Source organism: Falco rusticolus, chromosome 3, assembly GCF_015220075.1.
Source record: "Falco rusticolus isolate bFalRus1 chromosome 3, bFalRus1.pri, whole genome shotgun sequence".
Taxonomy (NCBI): Eukaryota; Metazoa; Chordata; class Aves; order Falconiformes; family Falconidae; genus Falco; species Falco rusticolus.
The window spans coordinates 70,899,970-70,918,038 of NC_051189.1; the positions used below are offsets into that span (position 1 = coordinate 70,899,970).

General features: G+C 40.0%; 1 protein-coding gene across 3 annotated transcripts in view; it reads left to right on the plus strand.

The window, feature by feature from the left end:
• The window catches only part of LOC119144092, a 37,922-nt gene that overhangs the window by 10,970 nt on the left and 8,883 nt on the right, over window positions 1-18,069 (plus strand). For 2 of the 3 annotated variants that reach the window (XM_037378999.1, XM_037378998.1), the window contains exons 5-13: window positions 3,181-3,231; window positions 5,225-5,302; window positions 8,288-8,424; window positions 8,995-9,114; window positions 9,615-9,645; window positions 14,414-14,435; window positions 15,011-15,035; window positions 15,934-15,972; window positions 17,314-17,415. In XM_037378999.1, the coding sequence (XP_037234896.1) occupies window positions 3,181-3,231; window positions 5,225-5,302; window positions 8,288-8,424; window positions 8,995-9,114; window positions 9,615-9,645; window positions 14,414-14,435; window positions 15,011-15,035; window positions 15,934-15,972; window positions 17,314-17,415 (605 nt within the window). The remainder of the gene's footprint in view (window positions 1-3,180; window positions 3,232-5,224; window positions 5,303-8,287; window positions 8,425-8,994; window positions 9,115-9,614; window positions 9,646-14,413; window positions 14,436-15,010; window positions 15,036-15,933; window positions 15,973-17,313; window positions 17,416-18,069) is intronic. The other variant, XM_037379000.1, reaches the window with a different exon arrangement.

Consider the following 18,069-nt stretch of genomic DNA (forward strand, 5'->3'; position numbering starts at 1 on the left):
GCACTGACTACAAGTTCTTCCTTCAGTGAAAGCACAAACGCTATGTGTTCTGCCTTGGGCTCGCCAATGACCACCTTATCAGTATCCTGATGAGCATTTCTGCTTTGTGATAGAAGCTAAGTTTATTTAACATGTCTCTCTGTGCTCAGTGTCTGCCAAGCATTGATTAGTATGCATAAGGTTTTGGGGTGTAAAACTACTGTGTTTTCAAAGAAAAGAAACCTGGAAGTTCTCTTCTGAGTCACAGACTGGAAAATAAAATGCTTCAGAAACCATAATCATAGAAGTGCGAAGACTGAACGCTACTCCAGCTCCCTTACTACCTCTCTTCGGAGTTCCCAAGAATATAGAGTCTTTGTGCGCTTCCTCTTGTATTCAAAAGTGAATCGGCAATGCTGAGCCTGGTACCTCTTTGTTGCTGCTGAGTAACTGAATTGACAGTGTTGGAAACTGTCCTTAAATTTTGAAACAGCTGTTTTATTTCTGGCAATTGTTATGCATGTGTGTGCATTACGTATACGTGTATTGATGTAAAAGATGGAGAACAAAGAAATATGTTCAGAACTGTGGCATTGAATAATGGGGAAATATTCAGAAATTTGGAGAAGGGTTTTTTTTAGTTATTTTATATAACTATACCTGGAAAACAAATATTGCTTATTAAATTATTAGTTGGAAGGGATTTCCTGAGACTGATTAGGTGATTTCCTAACTTCCTGACTGAAGCATGACTGCTGCCAGTGCTGGATCATCACTTGGTTACTGAAGCCATGAACATCTAGGGCAGAGTGTCTGCTACCTGTGTTTAATCACAGCGGTGGTTGCTCCTCTGTTTTAAAGAGGAGTTTTATCTGGACATCTAATCTGTGCTTCCTAAGCAACTATTTCTGGCTGCTGCTTGTTATGCTATTGTCAGTCTCCAAAGGTTTTGACTCATTTTTGTAGCTGCTGTACAGGTATCCATGCTATTAGGTCTTCTCTTAGCCTCCAAGTTACCAAACTAAACAAGTCCAGCTCCCAAACTTGTTCTCATAGATTGTTTGCCCTGGGTTGTTTGTCTTAGTAGCCCTTCTGCTGGACTGTCTCTGGTTTCTCCACATCCCACTTGAACTGGAGAAGGATGGAACTAGATAGCCTTACAAGTCCCAAACGGTGGAGGACAAGATACTTGGAAGTATGCCGCCTGTGCGGTATCTCAGGATAGAGTTTGCCTAGTTTATGGGAGACATGCTTTTGGCTGGTATTCAGCTTAGCATTCATCATAACTCTGAGGTTCTTTTTGACAGTGCAGCTGCTCAGTCAGACGAATCCCAGCCTGTACTCATGAATGGGATTTTCAGCTGCAGAACTCTACACGTACCATGTTTCTTAAGGTTTCTTTGATCTTAAATGTTCCCAAGGGTCTGGTCAACTGAAGCTGCGACATCGGTTGTATTCCCTAAATTATCTTGTCTGTGTATTTGCCAAGGGTATTCTATGCATCCTCATTTCTGTTATTGATGATGATGTTAATCATTGTGGGCCCTGGAATCAGTCTTTGGGGTACTGTACTGCTTACTGAATGCCAAGAGGCTGGGCTGTTGATCATTGCCCTTTGAGCCTGGCACTCCAACTGATATTCAGCTCATTGGTCAGTCTGATGTGCTTTAAGGGAAAATACTGTTGCATTTTGGTTTTGAGATGCTTAAGAAATATAACTTACATTATTAATATAATTCCAAAGCCATGTGGCTAGTAAATGTGAATTAAATGTTAGCCTGGAAACCTACTGTTGCTGAATATGAGAGTGTCTTCAAGATCATAATTGCTTTGTTGAACTCTTGCAGGCAGCAATGATAGTATTTGCTAAATGCCTTTTTAAAAAAACAAAAAATCTCCAACCCCCAAACTGCTACCTTTGGTAATAGTAGCAGCTACAACTTGACTTTTTAACTTGATCGTATTTGTAAATCTCAACCATGTTAAGACAGACTGCACTGTGAACTGCTTCTGGTGCAGTTCCCTGCAAATGTGGTTAGTTCATAGAAGTAAACAGAAAATAAAGCACTAAAAATCTTATTTCACAGGTACCTATTCATGTCACTTAGTATTTGGTCATGTTGTCAGTCTCCAGATACTGGAATATGACCTGGGCTTCCGGCACTACCTGAACAACTCTGGAATGAAGTAATTTTCGTAATTGCAGAGTACCTGGAGATCTTATTTTGTTCATGCTACCAGAGACTTTGAGGCTTTTTACTGATAAAAGATGGATAATTGATTATGAGAAGTCAGTGGAGAGATGTTTTTTCATACCCCTCACTTATGATAATGGTGCAGAGTTGTTTGCAAAATGTTTACAATGTTGATTTGATTTACAGCTTTCATACATGTCTTTTAACTGCCTGGCTTATGCAGAAAGAGGAGAAAACCATTGATGTGTAAAAAATGTATTTGCCATGACTGTGGAAAACTTTTTGCCTTCAAAAATAGGAATTATGTGGGCAAATACATAGTTTAACTTAAGCTTTCACTTTTTCCATTTAATGAGTACTGTGTGTCATCTTGTTTTAATCTTGAATTCTGAAACTTAAGAAACCTCTGAGAACATCATTAAAGCATGCTTGTGATGTGTCTGTGGATTTGGGGGAAGAGGGGGGCAAGGGAAGGAAGTTTCAAAGGAAGGAAGTGGAGGTACCTTTAAAAAACATGTCTCAAAATTCACTCCAAAGCTCTGAGTGATAAGAATATATACAGAATCCTATGTAAAAGAAGATGCGGTTTAATGACTTTATGATTTGTATTTGGGACTGTGTTAAGGCTCTCTGTGTTTAGACCAGAAGTTTTCTGTTAGGTACCTGTAGCAGAGATTGACTGTCATGAACAATACTGAATAGTTACTTTAATTAACTAAGTAGTATGAAAAGCACTTAAAATAAAAACTGAATAGTTTATGCTTCTGTGACATACATGTATTTGGTGTATTGTGTTGGTGGGGAAAGGGAGTGGAAATGAAGAGTTTCTCTTAAAGCAGTAAAGTTACAAAAGGGAGGTGTACCACAATGGAATAGTGCTATTACCGAGCCTATATTAAACTGTAAAATGAAGATAATTGTTCAGTTCTCTGACTTGTTTGGATGATCTACTAGGCACTTAATAAAAGTGAGAAGAACTAGTCTGACTGTCAAACTATTATCCTAGGTCCTTCAGCTGCAGTCCGAGCTCCGATGAAGTACGAAACACAGAGACCAGGTAGCTGAATATAAATGAGCTAATGCCCTTTGTTGGTGCAATTATGAAAACAGTGGTTTTATTTTAATGATTACCAAAGCAGGTAGTTGATTATGGTTTAGGAAGAAGTAATGCAAGTTACCAAACATTTGAACCGTTGCTTTTCTTCTGTGCTCTAGTTAATTTATGTAAGAAAAGATCGTAGGAGAATATGAAGTTACAAGTATTTTCACAGAAAGACTTTCAGTCTTGAGACATAGTTTCTGTCATCCTCATTATCGGATAACATCTGATATCAATTATTTTAGCTAATGTCTTTTATAGCTGGTGAAGTTTCAACAGAAAATTTTGCAGGACGTGTGTGTGTATACATATGCAGTGAAAGTTTGACAAAACAAACACGTGTAAGCCAAGGACAGTATGCGTTGTTCTTCTCAAGATGGTACTAAAACAAGAGTATTTAGTTAGCAATATTAGGAAGCAAGAAGAAAATGGCCATTACTTTGTAGAGAACTTTTAACTTTTTTCTGTGTGGATCTTTCCATATTAAGTCCAAAAGATGACATGCATTTCACTGTCAGCTCGGGAACAGCCATCTCACACTGAGAGCTATTGCACAGACACACAAATGCATGAAAACTGCATAATACACTTAAATGTTGGTAAAAAATCTGTTCATGGAGATTAATTACATTGCACCAACTTGTATGGGTCAACCCTCTCACACTGTGCTACTGCTGCATGTCACTTCAGACAAAAAATAACAGAGATTTTTTGGCAAGACTGTGAAGTTTTGGTGGGAATGGGACACACTGTTCCCATGGCCGGAGGTGTCCCATGAGGTGTTTTTTACCGCAATTAAATTGCAAGAGGTTTTCTATATAAATTAATGCTGAAACTTCGTGATTTTTTTTTGTGTGTGTGTGTGTGCAGCCGTGGGGTTTGACTTTATGGTAGCGCAAGTATATTCCTAATGGAATGAATATTTAAAAACAAGCATGGAATTCCCTATCCTGAAATTTTGTTTGGGTGATTGTTATTTTTTTTTAACCATAACCTGGCATCCGAGGGGGGAAGAATATAGTAACAGTTCAGTGCTTGTGGTATTTCTACTTGTTTGCCCCAGTGTGAAGAAACGAGCAGCATTTATGACACTGAAGAAATTCATCAGTCTGTTAAAATACAGCTGTATGTAATTAGGAAGATCTGTTTCTGCACATTTTTTTTCTCACATTAAAAATATGCGTTTTAACACTTTAATGTGCTTTTTTTATAATGGCCAGCGCTTGAATATACTTAATGCCTCTGAGATTCTTTTGCACATACGTTTAGCGAAACTCTGCAGGTGCTCCAAGTTGACCAGTAATACTTCAAAAGTGGTTTAGGCAGTGCAAAACCCAAGCTATTAAAACTTAATAAAACCTGCTCAGTGAGGAGCAGGATACAGCCATGATGGAAATACTGCTAGTTCAGGGTCAGGAATATACTAACTGATTGTGCAGCTTCTGGTCCGCCCAGACAACAAGAAGCATTTGCTGTATAAGTGAAGATGATGTTTTCTTTATTAGACTGAAGGCAGTGTGATTCCTGAACTTGAGGCTCCACACAAGCAGTCTCAGTATGCTATATAAGTATCAGGGGTTTAGGGGAAGGAAGAGATTGGTGGCCTGGCTATTTTTTTTTTTCTTTTAATGAGAACTGATGGGGCCTGGAGCATGCTATGAATGTGAACTTGTTATCTTTCCTCAGTAAATTGGATCATGTTAGGTCTGTTGCTTATTTGGTTCTCCTCTTGAAGACGCTAATTCCTTGTGTGTGAAATTGTTATAGAAAACAGAGTCTTGGAACCTTTTTGTGAGTGACTGAAATCTTGCACATTTTTCTTATGCATTTCAGAGCGCAAATTAATTTTGCCACCCTTAAGTCTCCACTAGAAACTCCTTTAAGATCATAGAAATTATATGCAGACTGTTTAATGTGTAATATCTCTTCATGTGTATATTTTTTACTTTAGTGAAGAGAGGACTCGCAAAGGACATAACCTGTCTGAAGGATTTTATGAATGATCCCAAAAGAGAAGAACCTCTAGTTGGTATGTTTTTTTATTTTCTGAATGGTATGTCTTTGAACTTGTGACCAGATGGCTTTTGTTTTAAAATGGAAGGTGAAATTTTAGGTACAGTTTCATTTTCTGTAAATGTATTGAATAATTTATAGGATATATCTTATTTCTAACACCTTTTAAAGATTAGTTTATTTAACTTACTTCTGTAAAGGCCACTTCTTTTATACACCTTAATTGTTAACACAGTTCATTCCTGAAGGAGCAATCTTAGTAAAGAAGCTTTTCACAGAATGGTTGAGGTTGGAAGGGATCTCTGGAGGTCATCTGGTCTTAAGTCTCTGCTTAAGCAGAGTCATCCAGGGCAGGTTGCCCAGGACCATGTCCAGATGGCTTTTGAGTATCTCCAAGGTGGGAGACACCACAACTTCTCAGGGGAACCTGTGCCAGTGCTCAGTCATCCTCTCAAAGGTGTTTCCTGATGTTCAGACAGCATCTCCTGTATTTCAGGTTGTGGTTATTGCCTCTTGTCCTGTCACTGGGCGCCACTGAAAAGAGCCTGGCTCCCTCTTCTTTACACCTTCCCTTTGGTTATTTATACATGCTGATGAGATCTCCTCTGAGCCTTCTCTAGGCTAAATAGTCCCAGCTCTCTCAGCCTTTCCACATAGGAGAGATGCCCTAGTACCTTCATAATCTTCATGGCCCTTCATATGTCCGTGTCTCTTGTGCTGGAAAGCCCAGAAGTCGACACAGCACTACAGGCATGGCCCTGCTGGTGCTGAGTGCAGAGGGTGGATCATCTCCTTCAGCCTGCTGGTAACACTCCTCCTTGTGCAGCCCACGATCCCATTAGCCATTTTGGCCACAAGGGCACATTTCTGGCTCATCTTCAGCTTGGTGTCCCCTCAGGTCCTTTCCTGCCAATCTGCTTTCCAGCTGGTCAGCCCCCAGCATGTACTGGTACCTGGGCGTGTTTCTCCCCAGGGACAGGAATTTGCACTTCCTCAGGCTGAACTGCCTGAAGTTCCTGTCAGCCCAGCCCACCAGCTTGTTGGGGTCCTTCTGGATGGCAGCACAAGCGGTTGGTGTGTCAGCCATCTTGCCCTGTTTGGTGTCATCAGCAAACTTGCTGAGAGTATGCTGTGCTCCATCATCTGATCATTAATGGAGATGTTGAACATGACTAGACCCAGTGTTGACGCGTGGGGTACACCACTACCTACTGGCCTCCAACTAGACTTCACACCGCTGCTGACTTGTCATTTGGGGATTCTTTTTGGTTTTCCATTTGGTGGGATGTGCAGGCATTTCGGTTCAGTGAGATACATTTCCTCACTATCTTTGGGAATGCTAAAAGTAGTGAGATGATTTTAAGGTTTTCGTCTTTCTAAACTGGAGTAGGCAGCCCTTAGGAGAGGATGAGCAAGGATGTTTGTTGGCAGCCTTAGTGTTCCGAGTATGTGCTGGTGACCTGGAGAAATCTGTTCCCTGATGAAGAGCTAAGTAGCATGTTTCCTATTATGGAGAGCAGAGAATTTCCCTTAGTGAATTATCTTGCTGTCACTCTACATACAGTATTAATATTAAAAAGCATAGCAGTTTATTATTATAAGCATTTTTAATAGAAAAAGGTGACTAGCAAAGTGTTACTTTTGTGTATACTCAGTTCATCTGGTTATAGTTTATTTTCAGAACTAAGATTTAGAAGTACAGTACTCTAGTGGGTCTGAGATGGAGTTGGATTTCTTCATAGCAGCCTGTGTATTTTGGATTTGTGACTAAAACAGTGTTGGTAACACCCTGGTTTTTTGGCTGCTGCTAAGCACTGCACAGCCTCAAGACTCTTTTTTTCCCTCTGGGTCATCACCCCTCACCTCTTGAGTAGGCTTGGGGTGGGCAAGAGACTTGGGGAGGATGCAGCCGGGACAGTTGACTCAGACTGGCCAAAAGGGCATTCTGTACTGCATAATGTCAATGCTCGGCTATCGCAGCTGGGGTAAAGAAATAAAAAAGGTGATGGTGGTGGGGAGGGGGTAAGCTTCCAAGGTAGCTGTTCAGAGACTGACTGGGTATAGGTCTGCTTGTGGGGAGGTGAGGGACTGGTTTTTGCATGTTTGGGGTTTTTTTTCTCTCTTTCCATCATCTGTTAAACTGTTTATAAGCCCATGAGTTTTCCCATTTTTGCTCTTCCTGCTGAGGGGTGTGTATGTGAGCGAGCAAGCAGCTATGTGGTGTTTGGCTGCTAGCTGGGGTCAACCCATCATCACAAATAACACAGTATTGGAAATTATGATAATGGGGAACAGCTGCTGGTATTCCCTATTTGTTTTAAGCTGCTTCTAAAGTTGTTACATTTAAGCTCTTCAGAGTAAAACTTCTCATGCAAGGTGTAAGTCTCAAACTTAAGAGATTTCTCAATACTTCTAAGGCGTAGTCTTTCAGTCATTTCTAAGAAAGAGGGAAGAAAAATCCCATTTTCCCTCCAATAATTCTTAAAAGTTTATAGAAGAGTTTTAGATTATGAAGGAATCGATTTTGTGAAGGGATTATTGTCTTTCTTACGTGTGCTTTGTGCTACTCAGACACTATCCAAAGTATGTTTGACCAAATAGTTCACATGCAGTTTATTTGCATGGCATTTCCTATTCTCATTCTCTTACTTATATGCACTTCCCTATGAATTCTCTTACATGACTTTGTATTGAATGTCTTAGTTTCTTGGAAATGTCCAAATGTCCGTTTCTTGGAAATGTTTTATTTTGGTGGGCTTGCAGATCTGCCAGAGACACCGTTTCTCCTTTCAGAATAAAGCATTGTAAAGAGATAAATTTAACTGATGTGGATAATAAGTCCAAAGAACTGCTGAAGTGATCCTGAAGATGCATTGAAATTCTGAAAATGGAATACTTTTATTTATTCATTCTGGCTTTTCATGAGCAACATTGAAGAGAACACATTTGTTTATAGTAGTCTGTACTAAACCACAGATACTTGTAATTCTTGCTTTTACAGGTTTAGAACATGTGGTTGAAATCAGATTTGAAGGAAGAAAAGAGCCACATTATGAGTGCAAGCTGTGTGGGTTTAATACAGAGATGGCACCTATGATAGAACATCTTAGTGGATATAAACACAGAAGAGCATACATTGTGAGTAATTTTGATGCGTTTTGATCACAATTTCTCTATGATATACCCCCCTCCCCTTTTTTTTTATTTCTATAAATACTTACATGAAGTTTGAAGTTTAAACCCCTATGTGGCAAATCGCTAATACTTGTATGGTTGACTCTGGGGGTCAGATCAACATGAACAGCTATGAAGCTGTGAGCTGTTGAGGAAGTGCAGTCCAGAGATGTGTGTCTGTATCTGCTCAAGTCTGTTCCTAAGTGTTTTGATTGCTTCCAGGATCAGGTTCCTAGAACACTGTGGTCTTTCTTACTCCTCAGCATGCCCATAGTGGTGTTGGATATGGTACAGAGCATAATACCTTTTGGTAGCAAGCTTTGCATAATATCCAGTTTTTGGTTTGAAGACCACTTAAGCAACTTTGACATTAAAATTTAATTAGTTGTGTTACAGAGAAAAAACGAGCTAACAGTGTTCAAAATTATGTTTTGCTGGTCTTTTGGAAGCTTGTCCAAAAGGTGAAATATGTCAGGTTTTTTAATATTGTGATGAATTTTAATATTGACCAATTCAAGCTGTGTTTGTCAACAGTCTAAAGAATTTCCAGATAAAATGAAGAGAAAGACAACAGATGTAAAAGAATGCAAAGTCTCATTTCTCAGACGGATAGCAGGAGAGCTAGAGAAGGCGGAAGGATTAAAAATGTATAAGGTAATTGGAAGTAAATCTGAAGTATCCAGTAATGTGTCTTTTATCTGTGCATTTATGTTTGACCTAGTAAATTTTAAAAGTACTGCTAACAAAGCTTGTTAAATTTCTGTGTGTTTCTAGGAAGTGTAGTATTAAATTGAACTAAGGCTTCACTTAAAGCTGCCCTAAAAAGTCTGGGGAGAAGAACAGTAGTATTGAAATTCATCTGGAAAACCAAAGTTGTTTATTTTCAAGATGTTAATTTTTTTTAGATAAGATGTCCAATCTGAATTCAGTCATTCAGAAATTTTACTGCTTTACTTCAATGATTCTTGATTTTTGCAACTTAAATTTTCTCAAATGTAAACAGATTTTCTCCCAAATTTCATTTATATTTACAAGATGATGTATCTATAAAATTACGGACTATGATGGGATAAATAAAAGTACTGGTTCCATTTCTAACTGTTGTTATGAAATTTTAATTGGAAAATCTAATGTGAATCTGTTTCTATTCCCAGATTGAAGGTTATGTAAGACTGAGTACCTCACGTAAGTTTATGAATTACTTGACTATAATAGATGTGATACAAAATTGCCATTTGGCCTGATTTGAATTAGTAGTTGAACTCAAATGGTTTGACTGATATAAAATGTTCAAGTTGTAATAGCACAAAATGTTTTCAGAGATTTTCCCAGTTTTTGTGGTTTTGAAATGAGGGAAGAAGGGAATTGCCAAACTTGCAGTGTTTCTTAGACATTTATTTGACTACTTGGTTCTTAAGTATTTAAGATAACTACAGTAATTTGCTAATCAAGGAAAGTGAAAAAGTATGGAAAAATGGTATTTGGTGGGTTTCTCTGAATAAATTGGTAAAGCCTTCACCTCATTTCAGTCATGAAAAGCTGTACATGCTGAATCACTGGTGACAGTGGAACTTACAGTTTTTTAGCAAGTCCATTGGAACAAGCAATGGAAAACAAACCCTCAAACAGAAAAACAGCATCTTCCCCTATACAATATGTTTATGTTCTTCATTACTGTAGATGTGCTGTTGATGCTTAACGGTGCCAACCTGAAGAAATACCTACTTGCTACCTTTTGATTCTAGTACTAGTGTAAGAGGGAAGGTAGGTTTGATTGAAAAGGGTGAAAGTTGCATAGATCAACAGTTTGTCAGTATGAATGGTGCTGTAGGTGCCCACCATAGCAGTGCTTTTTTTTTTGGATTGATCATTAGTGGCTTCTGTGGGCTGTGCCTTTTAATGTTGGTCTGCAAAACAAGGTGGCAGAGACCCTTTCTGAGCTCTGTTAGTCTGTCTTGTGAAGGAGAGGGAAAGTGACCCGGTAATTTAGCTCAGTTCAGAGTAAATTGACAGCAATGCTTACTGACTTCTGTAGAACTGGGAGACAGTCTCAGATATCAAGGGTAAGATGGAGAAATTGGAGAGGATCCAGCAGAGGATTATGAAGATTTTCAGGGGTCAAGCGCCTGTACCGAGAATGAGGGTTAGAGGGAGTAAGGCTTGTTTAGAATGGGAAAGAGGAGGGTAAGGGGTGATCTTATAACTGCCCTTCAAGCAATCTGTAGGCTGCTACAAAGATGACAAAGCCAAAATTTTGGTAATTGCAGCAGTGTAACAAGAGGTGGCAGCCACAGATGGCAACTTGAGAGGCTGAACTTAGGAGAGGGGGGGAACTTCTTTCCTAGAGGGTAGTACAACACTGGAACAGGTAACGAACACTTCATCCTTAGAGGTTTTCAAGAGGTTTTCTGGCTATACAAAACTAGAATCTTATGTTGATAGTAGTCCTGCTTCAAGTGGGAGGTTGAACTTGATGGTGGAACTGGACGTTACTGTGTGGCCACAGAATTCTGATTTCTTCAGAATTGCATTGATGTAATGCAACAGCTTGTATGACTGGAACGCCTTATTGGGTGGATATAGGCTCCTTATGAAAGACAACAGAAGATGACAGTAGAAGTTGTGCTGGATGCAGGAGTACCTTTTCTATATAGAGCCATGGCTGGTGGTTGTTGAGATCTTATGGGTCAGGACTAGGGGGAAGGCTAAAAAGAATGACATCATGGTAGATGTCTGCCCCTCTCAGACAGGCAGTCTGTAGCACGGCTGTCTTTATATAATGGGAAGAAATCTCCCACCTGCAGGTCCCAGTTATCTTGGGGGTACTGACTTTTGCTGGAAAAGCAGCATGGCAAGTTGCAAATAATCCAAAAGTGAGTCAAGGCTAGTTCTTCATGCAGGTGCCGGATGAGTCAACAAGAGGAGGTGTTTTACAAAGGAGAAGAAGAGTCAGGAATGTGATGGTCAACGGGAGCCTCAATTGGAGTCATCATGAGATGATACAGCTTAAAACCCTTTGGGGAATGAGGAAGTTACATATCAGACCAATGACTTTGGGCTTCAGGAGAACAGACCTCAGCTTCTTCAGAAAACTAGTAGTCAGGATCCCTTGAGAGGTTGCTTTGAAAGGAAAAGAAGCCCAAAAGAGTTAATCAGTCTTCAAGGAAAACCTCAAAGAGCAGAAACGATCCATTTTGCTGTCCAGAAATAATGGGCAGGCATAGCAAGTGGCTACTATGTTTGAGCGGGGAGCTCCTGGCTGATCTTAGGTGCTAAAAAGGTGCACAGAGAACAGAAGGAGAGGCAAGATGCCAAGAAGAGATGTATAACAACTGCCGATGCATAAGAACTGCAGATATATTTGGGGTGAAATTAAGAAGGCAAAGCTTGTCTGAAGGTGAAAGGACTATGAAGGGTAACAGGAAGGCTTCTGCAGGTATGACAGCAGCAAAAGAAGGTGTGGGCCCACTGCTGAGCAAGTAGCCTGGTGATGAAGGACCTGGAAGAGGCTGAGACACTTCTAGCTTTCTTTGCCTTAGTTTTTACTGAGACGGTCTGGTCTCAGATATTTGTGTGTAGTTATAAAGCTTAGGAGAGAATGGCATTACCCACTGGAGAGAAGGATTAGTTTAAGGAAGATCAAATTGAGCATGTGCAAGGCCATAAGACAAAAAGGGATGCTTCTGGTATTGAGGGAGCTGTCTTCTCCTTCAGAAGTCTTTGAAAGGTCATGGTGACCAGAGTAGTTCCTTGGATACCTGAAAAAAAACCCAAATGTGTTTATCTTTGAAAGTAATGGCTACAGCCTGTCCCAGACTTATGAAAAATTATGGAGCAAGTCCTTGTGGACATCATTTACTGGCATGTGAAGGTCAAGAAAGGTGACTGGGACTAGCCAGTGGATTTACCAAGGACAAATTGGGTTTGACCAGCCTGGTTGCATTTTGCAGTGACATAAGCTGGCTCTGTGGACAGGGGAAGAAGGACAGGTGTCATTTTAGCTTTAGCAAATCTTTCAGCCTCCTATGTTAGACTTCTAGCCAAACTGAGGAGATGAGGTATGTCTAGATCAGGGGTCCTCAAACTGTTTAACCAGGGGGCCGGCGCGCGGATGCAGTGGCAGGCAGCCATCTGCGGCTGCTGGGTTTCCCCCCCCAACCCCCGGCGGGGGTCTGTAAATACCGGGGGCCGGATTGAGGACCCTGGGGGGCTGTAGTTTGAGGACCCCTGGTCTATAGGGTGGATGAAGGCTGGCTGAACTGTTAGGCTCAAAGAATAGTTGTCGGTGATTTTAAGTGTGTTGGTCAGCCACTAGTGGCATTCCTCAGTGGTTTCTGCTGGGGACAGCACTGTTTATCATGTTCATTCACGACTTGGAAAATGGGATAGAATACACCACTGTCAAATCTGACATTTCTGTCAAATTGAGGGAATGCCTGGTATGTGGTAGAGCAAGACTGCCATTTAGAGGGATCTCCACAAGCTGATGAAATGGGCTGTCAGAAACGTGAAGTGGAGCAAAGCTACATGTGAAATCTTACACCTGGGATGGAGCAGCACCCGGCTGGACACAGACTGGATGCTGTTGGGCTAGGGAGCCGATAATACGAGCCTGCAGGCTTTGATATACAACAGCATGAACATGCTGAATGTGCTTGATGTCATGAAGGCTAACACCGTACTGAACTACATTAGTGGACGTGTAGCCAGCAGATTAGGGAAATGCTTATTTCTTTCTGTTAAAGACTCATTAAGCTGCTTCTGGAATATTGTGTCCTGTGTCTATGAGAAATTTTGGTGAACTTTGTCAAAGTGAGCAGAACTTCAGTCACTAGCTTGAGTAGGGTGAAGTTTTCAGCCACTGAGTAGCACTCCTTGTCTCCACCTATCTTCTTTTCAAACAGGGAGGATTTTGGAGGCTTACTGGAAAGATGGCACAAATTGGGTAATTCAAGGAAAATTATTCTAATTACCAGTGTCCTCACCTTATATTAACTTGTTTGGTTTCTGGTACTTACCACCTCTGTGGTACTTTTACCTCCCAGGCTGCCCTAGATGACCTCCAGAGGTCCCTTCCAACGTAAACTTTTTTATGATTCTGTGATTCTGCCTGCAGAGGTCCCTCCTATCCTACATTTTCATGGTTCTTATCTTTCATGGTTGGATATCTTCTGTGAAATGGTAGCAGTCCTTTTCTTTCCTGACATTTGGAAAACTTTGGGACTTACAGTGCAGCATCTTGTTGCAACTCATCAGCATGTGTTCAGCACTGGGTGGTTAAAACAGTAACACAAGTCTTTCGGCCCCATATTGTAGGGGCAAAGATGTCATTTGTCCTGAGTATTATTACTTGTCCTGTTGCTTAGTGTGGAACACCTGTGCTGGTAAATGCTTAAGTCAAGAGATAGTAAGTTATGTACCATGCAGCAGCCGATTCTTTGAAGCATAGCTACTGTCTTCAGCTACCTTGTGGTACTTGAGCTTTCCCTCCCTGCTCATGCTTATGCATTATACTGGCAAGCGAGATGATGTTCTAATCCCCATAACTTCTTTTTGGAGACTGAACTATTACATGTGCAGCTTTTGAGGTTCACTGGTATGTTCACAGAAAAAAACCCAAACAAACCTTTTCACTTTTTGCACACAGGAGGCATGCCCACCTTAGCTCAATCCGTACTGACTTCTTGCTTGTGTGGGATTCACCTGCCTGAACATGGATGCTGTAGGGTACCCTGCGAATTGGTTAGGGCACAAGCCTCCCATAGACCTTTCATCAAGGATGCCTGGTGGTTGCTAAAATGGCATGTGCCTAGGTTTCGGCTGCTAAATCCTGCCCTTTAAAGAAGCTGCAGCCACTTCAGGGCCTGTAACTGTTCTGTTTGTGTGATGCTTCTGTTGCAGCAATACGGTGGAAACCCTATGAAGTTGCTAATAATTCTTTTTACTTTTCTAGCCTCATCAAAGAAGAAAGCAAGGTGAGAGTACTAACCCCACAGGGGAATCAGAAGAGGGTTTTTTTTTTTGAGATCTCTTTACTTAATAAATAGATTTACTTTTCTGTAACAAACATCATAACGTATAGGGAAAATATTTTCTTTCCACTGTACTTGGTGTAAATTGTTCCTTTTTGTCTGTAAGGAAATAGTAGCTATGGCTGAGGAAATATTATACTGGTTACGCAGTTAGATAGCAGTCTGATATAAATGGAGAAATTGCAATTCAAATTTTAAGCTGTTACCATTTTAATTTAGGATGCCATTGGCTGAGTAAATTGTATAAAAGGCACCACTGTTCATACAGGAGGATAAAACCCCCATTACTTTGGTCATCTTCTTTAGCTGATCTGTAAAGGAGATCATCAGTACTACTGATCTCTTTGAGAACCTTTAAGAAATAATGGTATTTTAACTATACCATAGAAAAAGATATCCTGTATTGGTAAGTGATAGAGATTTGGAAATTGAAATTATTTTAGTCTAGTTGCTATGAGTAAACCTCACTTTTTAGTAATCTTTGGAATGTGTTTTAATATTGTCATTTTCTTTCTAAGGTGGGAAGATGATTATAAGCATGAGGTATGTAGAGGTAGTAATTCTGCAAGTGTCTTATGCTGTAGCAGTTTCCTTATGCTTTCTTTTAATTTTGCTGAAAAAAACTTCTGCTCTTTTGGCTTCATTTGCTATTTTATTAATATTGCAGAAGCAAAATAATTGACCTAATGACCAGAGTTTTGTGTTCATCACAGCAGAGGGGAAATGGATACTGTACATCCACCTTAGCTCTCATAATTCCTGTTCAAAGACACTGAAGAGTCTCAGATCCAGTGTCTGCAGGCCAGGTCTCCCAACCTGTGCTGTAGTCTCCACTTCTCTGTTTTGCCCCTCTTCAGATCTGAGGTATTCTATACTGAAGGTTTGGTTTGAAACTTCAGATAAATCTAAAGATTTGTAATCTTGTTTGCTAACTCAGAGGTGAAACTCAAACTGATCTCTCAGTGTCTGTCCTGAATAGCACTGGGCACAAACACTGAGAACGGCCTCCTTTTTATCTTAGTGGCGGATCTTGTTTTGTAATCTGATGTATTCTGTGGTGATGTCTTGCTCTTTTAGGGCTCAGGCTGTTCAGGTGCTATGCTAGATGCAGCTGGGCACTTGACTTTTTTTTAAACGTGAGGTTGGACCTGAGTGAGGAGAGCCTGAGTGAGGATAGCTCTTGTAGGTATGTAGTGTAGACGTGAAATGTGTTCCTCCTGATACTGGAAGTAATGCAGTTGCTTTCGTAGTAGCTGCTACCTAATTGCTATTGAGGCTCTAATGTTACCTGTTTATGGCTGCGACCAAAAATTGCTATCTTTTCTTTGTGTTCACTTTTGTTGGATAAAAGATTAAAAGGTCTTGTTTTGTACAAGGTGATGCGACAAATACCATAATATTCAGTCTTTTAATTTTTCTTCCCCATTCTACAATCACACAGAATGATCCAGTTCGGAAACAGAAAGCTCTAGAGTTCTTGGTATGTATGTAAGATAATTGTGGTAAGAGGGATGCAATTGCACCGGTATGATGCAATGAATATTGTGAAGCAGCCTTTGATTACTGATCAAACTCATTTGACCACAACTTTAATTTCCAAGTTCTATTTTAATGGACTCTGCTCTTTGAAAAGCTAGTGCAGCTGTAGCAGAATGTTAGCTGAGAACAACTTGCTGGCTTAAATGTGAGCTCTCTACCTGTTCTCTGGATCGTTCTTCCCTTTGCAGAGGAACCACTCTGATGAACAGTGTTAGGATGTTGCTCAGGTGCTGTTGTCTGACTGTATCTAATGGGCTTGTTGATAATGCTGAATGAGAGGAGCCAGTCCAGTCTGGCTGCCTGTGATGCTGTGGCTAGTCCTGCTGCCACAGAACCGGACAGCCAAGCAAAACCGGGTGACACTAGAGCACAACTGCTGGTGTGGAGTGGGGAAATCTTTATCAGTTCAGTTGCTGTTAGCAGTGGCATAGTAAGCCTCTCTTTGCCTTTTGGGTTTATGCTGTGAAAATACCTGACCGTTTATATTCACTATGTTACTGAAAGAAAGTCATGTTCTGCACCTAAGGTAATTACAAAATTTCATTTGAGTCCGAATTGTGCTTATACACTGAAATCACAAGCAGAATGTTTTGAGATGTGTGCTTCATTTCTTTTAAGCTGTGGTTACTTGTGACTTTAGGAAGAGGGAGAGAGAAAGCAAGTCTGGGGATAATCAGTAAACTACCAAAGTACTTGGTAGACAGTTAATTGATCTTTATATACAGGAATCACAGTTATTCCTTATGTCAGACTGCCCATGTTCTTTTAATTTACTGTAATCACTTTATATACTTCCTAATCAGTCTCTTTAGACATTAAAAAGACAGATAGCCAAAATTGATCTGTGCTTTATAGAATTATATCAGTATCTTTTGGTATCTCTTATTCCCAAAGTTACACATAGGAAAATTATAATGGAGACTCATCTTTTTGAATCAAAGGCATCCGATGGTGCTGAAGCTTACTTTTTATTCAATTTTCTACACAGACAACATAAATTTAAGACTTGTGCCCTTCTTCACCCTCAAGAAAATGTTCATGATTGACAGTAGGGGAGTGGCACCGGCATTGAGGTTTATATTTACCCTTTATCAGGCCATAATTATGTTCACAATTTTATTTTTTCATACATATGTGTGTGATATATGTATGTTATATATGTCTTATGTATCAGCTAATAGTATAAGCTTGGTTATAGCTAAATCAAAGTATTAACTTTGATCTGTTCATTATATGACCCTTTGCCTTCCTATTGACCGATTCTCACAATGGTTTTCAACAGGAGACTTTTCACATCACCTCAGACTCAGAAGCAACACTTGTTGTTCATATTACGCAGGAACTCACAGAAGCTTTGAAGGCCTTTTGTGAAAAGAAAGCAGCAGTAAGTAACTTAATCTTGACCAGAGCTGTTTTACCATTGGGAGAAAAGTAGTGGTGGAACTCATTGTGTTAACACTCTGATGAAGTGTAACAGTTCAGGCATAGGTCAGAAACCCCCACTTAAATAAATAAATATATATATATATATATATTTTTTTTTTTTTTTTTACAATTTCTAAGTACCAAATACATTAATTACATGGCACATTTCTGTCAGTTTTCCATCATCTTCTATCTGTTTTGGTTTTCTTTTGCATACATTCTCCCCCTCGTTTGGGCACCATTTTGCTTCATGATGTCTGTCTGGTTGTCATCTTTCCTTTGCAGTTCATCCCTTGCTTCATAGCGTTTCCTCTAAGGTTAATCAGGCTTTATATGCTGCCCAAATGTGTCACTTCATCCTTTTGTGGGCATGTGGATAAGTCTGTCTTTCCTGGTGACTTGTAGCTCTGCTCCTAGTTGAGAGCTTTAATCTGTTAAAACTAAGGTAGGCAAGATGTTCCTGTCTTTCTGTTGGTCCTTACACACCTCCATAGCTTCTTTGCATAAAAATTGTATACCTGTAGAAAAAAGGGTCTGAAGAAGGACCAGAATCTGCACAAAAATGACTCATCACCTCTGGCAGCTAGTGGTTCACAAAATTCAGCGTGTGTTC